This window comes from Bison bison, unplaced genomic scaffold (assembly GCF_000754665.1).
Source record: "Bison bison bison isolate TAMUID 2011002044 unplaced genomic scaffold, Bison_UMD1.0 scf7180017851711, whole genome shotgun sequence".
In the NCBI taxonomy this organism is placed as follows: domain Eukaryota; kingdom Metazoa; phylum Chordata; class Mammalia; order Artiodactyla; family Bovidae; genus Bison; species Bison bison.
The window spans coordinates 56,813-60,606 of NW_011482284.1; the positions used below are offsets into that span (position 1 = coordinate 56,813).

Genomic DNA, 3,794 nt, shown 5'->3' on the forward strand with positions numbered 1-3,794 from the left:
GCCTTTCCCTTCTCCAGCAGATATTCCCAACCCAGGAATCGAAACAGGGTCTCCTGCATTGCAGGCGGGTTCTTTACCAACTGAGCTATCAGGGACGCCCTCTTGTTTAAAAACATGACTTTAAAAATTTATAAGTGTAAAATGTGTAATTTGCAGAAAAGCTTAAAAATACTGGATCTCAACACCCAGAGTTGAGATCCAGTATGTAAACTTATGTGCTGGTTCTAGTTTGTGTCTGTTCTGACTGGCTGAGCATCTTCTAGAGCTTAGTTTACTGATGCAAACTTAGGGGCATCTGTGTTTTATAAACGGAAAGAGAGTTTACACCCTATCAGTGAACTACCTGGCTTCCCAGGTAGCTCAGTGGTAAAGAATCTGCCTGCCAAAGCAGGAGATGCAGGAGACACAGGTTCAATCCCTGGGTTGAGAACATCCCCTGGAGTAGGAAATGGCAAGCCACTCCAGTATTATTGCCTGGAGAACCCCCATGGACAGAGGAGCCTGGTGGGCTACAATCCATGGGTTGCAAAGAGTCAGATATGACTGAGTGGCTAACAGTGGAGGATCTAAAAGAAATTCCTAGAATTGCTCTAAAGTGAAAGTGAAGTCGCTCAGTCATGTCCGACTCTTTGTGACCCCATGGGCTGTAGCCTACCAGGCTCCTCCGTCCATGGGATTTTCCAACCAAGAATACTGGGGTGGGTTGCCATTTCCTCCTCCAAAATTGCTCTAAGACATCCCTAAACTATTTACCATATAAGTTTCATTTCTTGATTAGATTATTTAAACTTCATCTTAAAAAGTTCAGGGAGTTCCCTGGGGGTCCAGTGGGCAGGACACTACCCTCCCCTAGTCAGGGAGCTAAGATGTTGTGTGCTGCATGCCCATATCACACAGAGCAGAGCTGACAGGCCAGGCCCAGGATGGCAGGCGAGGAGCCCTGAGGACACAGCAGGCATAACTGGTGAAAACTGTGAGAACACAACTGCCCATTTCTCTCGGAATCGGGCACAAAGTTAAATGGAGAAAGAAGGACTGAAGAAAATCTACTGAGTTTAGAGAGAAGAGCAGAGTCTGCGGCAGGTGAGCCTGGCGGGCAGGTTTGGCCAAAAGGCCCAGGGAGGGACGGCCGCCAGCGTCTCTCACCGCTCAGCTCCGCACACAGGCCAGCTCCAGGTGGGTGTGAGGGGAGGCTCTGCCTTTGGGGTGGAGCCTGACCACACAGACCAGGCCTTCGCCCTAGCTTGCTTCTCGCGGGGAGGCAGTCCCAGACAGAGGCTCTGGTGCCCAAAGCCGCTCTCCCCACAGGCAGGCTCTGGAGCAGCAAGCTCCCAACACAAGCAGCTCTATCTAAAACAGAGCATGGGCAAGACAGCAGTGCCCGGAGAGCGGCGGAGGTATGGAGCATCGGGAGGTGGCTGGGGCAGGCGCTCCCTGCGGCCCAGCCGTGAGGACTCGGCACTTTCACTGCCAGGGCCGGGCTTCAGCCCCTGGTCGGGGAGATAAGATCTCACAAGCCGAGGGGCACGGCCAAAAAAACATAAGTGAGAAAACAAAACAGAGGATGGTAGAGACAAAAGGACAGGTAAATCGGTAAAATAGATAAATATAGACTACCGCAGAGCCATGACCGCTTATATAATTTCTGACCCAACAGGCCTTTATATTTTATTGTTGCTATTTTTTAATCTTAAGTTGAACAACTGACAAAAGTAGGCTCAGAGCCAATTACTGCCTCCACCTGTGCAAAAAGCGAGGGCCCCCAGCACCCCACCGGCTGTACCTTTATCTGCATGATGTTTCCTTCCAGCTCAGTGGGGGCCTGAAGGGTCCACTTGTCTTTGCCCTCCGCCCCGCGGCCGTTCGGGAGGCCCGGCGCTTTTCTCCACATGGCTACTCGCCCCTTGTCGGTACCTGCTGCCAGGAGACCTACAGGTAAAAAGAGAGCTCACCTTAGCTGAGCCGGAAAGGGATAAAATGGCAGCAGGCGCCCTCTGACCACCCTGTCAGACGTATCAGCCCGCCCAGTAACTCTGCAGCCACTTACCCAGCTGATCCCCTTTGTAGGAGCTCACTGCCGTAGCGATAGTATGTGTACGCATGCGTGAGGCGTGTGTGTGTGCGTGTGTGAGGAGCCACACAGGACTTGGCACTTAGTGGGCACAGAGGTGCTGCTCCCATGCATCTCCTATTCCACTGTGTGTGCGTGCATGGGTGCACACGTGTGTGTACACATACACACATCCATGCACATATATATTAATATACACACACATATAATGTTCCTCACGCTGACTCTCTACCGAGGGTTCAGGAGGAACAGACACCCATTCCCGCAGCCGGACGGTCACATTCCTGACCATCTCCTGGGCCACCATACGGGACAAACACAGCGCCCGCCTCTCTCTTGCTCTGGGCTGACCATCCTCGAGTGGCTGGTTCCGAGAACAGCCCCTGATGCCAGAAGTCTCACCTTTAACTTTACAGTAAGAAACGCAATTTATATTCTCTCCTTTTTCAAAACCAAACTTCTCCTCTGGACTCAGGACGTAGTTCTCCCCTCGTTCTAAATCCCAGAATCTACAAGGCAAGCAGGAAAGCCCATGAGGGGCCTGCGTTAGTGTGTTTCCCTCAGCTCCAAGGGTCTTGTTCAACTCGCAGATTAAACATTAAATATCAGGAAAAAGACACAGCCCTTCAGACTCTACAAAAAAAAAGTTTCTCATCATCATGTTGTCCATTAGGCCTTGCTCATGACCAGAGGGAGATGCTGCCAATGCAGAGGGCCCCTGTGGGACACCAGGTCAGGAGGAGAGCACAGGAGCCCCGAGCACCTGAGCCCAGGAGACCCCTGTGTCACGTGGACTCAAAGCAATGGCCCAAGAGGCCATGACATGGGTTTCCACGTACACAGGGGGCAGAGTCAGAAAGGCAGGGGACAGCAGGACTCCGTGGGGCGGGCGCTGGGGCTCTGCCTGTCTGTTCGTCCACCTCGGGGCCGGTTATAGACAGTGGTGACAATCGGCCATCATTCGTGTGCTGGCCTCTGTGCACGTTAGGCTCCAGTACGGAGCCGACTCATGAGAGTGCTGGGAACAGATTTCTCCCTCCAACCCTGCAGGGTCGGCTCTCACCTGAGCGCCGCCTCTCCGATGGCGGTCACGAGCAGGCTGCCGTCGATCAGCGCAATGTCTGCCCGGTGGCCCGTCTTCCCGCTCAGCTTCACCTGCACGACAACAGCCACCTGAGAGGAGGGTGCCGCCTGTGTGGAGGCTGTGTCGCCGCTGACAGGCTGGACTCTGCTGGCAGCAACTCCGGGGAGAGTGCCCACGCAAAGTAAGTGCGGGCGGCCCCAGCTTTTCAGGCCAGAGCAGTTAATGGAGCCCCTCATGGGGGAGGCGCCCTCACACCCACACACAGAACCAGCGAGGGGCCAAGGGGGGATTTGAACCCAGGTCCATGGACTCAGTGACCACATTTCAGCTGCTGTGCAGACACAGGTGCACGAGGGCCCCGAACACACTGACTTTCTGTGTCTACCAGACCACCTCCAGGGAGGTTCGGGGTCCCTGAGAACCTGGAATCTGCGGGTGGAACCGGGAGACCGCAGAAGGGCAGCAAGCGGTCCTCAGGGAGCGGTGCGTGCTGCCTGACCACACCCCAGGCTCCGGGCGTCCTCCTGCGAGCAAGCCCCCAGGTCAGGGGCGAGGCGCCCACAGGGATGGTGGGGCGTTCAGAGTTGCGACCGTCACACGTGTGGACCAGCCGTGGTGGAAACACTGGTGACAACCCCC

General features: G+C 54.7%; 1 protein-coding gene across 1 annotated transcript in view; it reads right to left on the reverse strand.

The window, feature by feature from the left end:
* Window positions 1-3,794, reverse strand: part of IFT140 (intraflagellar transport 140) — a 59,609-nt gene that overhangs the window by 42,268 nt on the left and 13,547 nt on the right. The window contains 3 exon segments of the mRNA XM_010851301.1: window positions 1,784-1,929; window positions 2,474-2,580; window positions 3,135-3,226. Coding sequence (XP_010849603.1) covers window positions 1,784-1,929; window positions 2,474-2,580; window positions 3,135-3,226 — 345 coding nt within the window.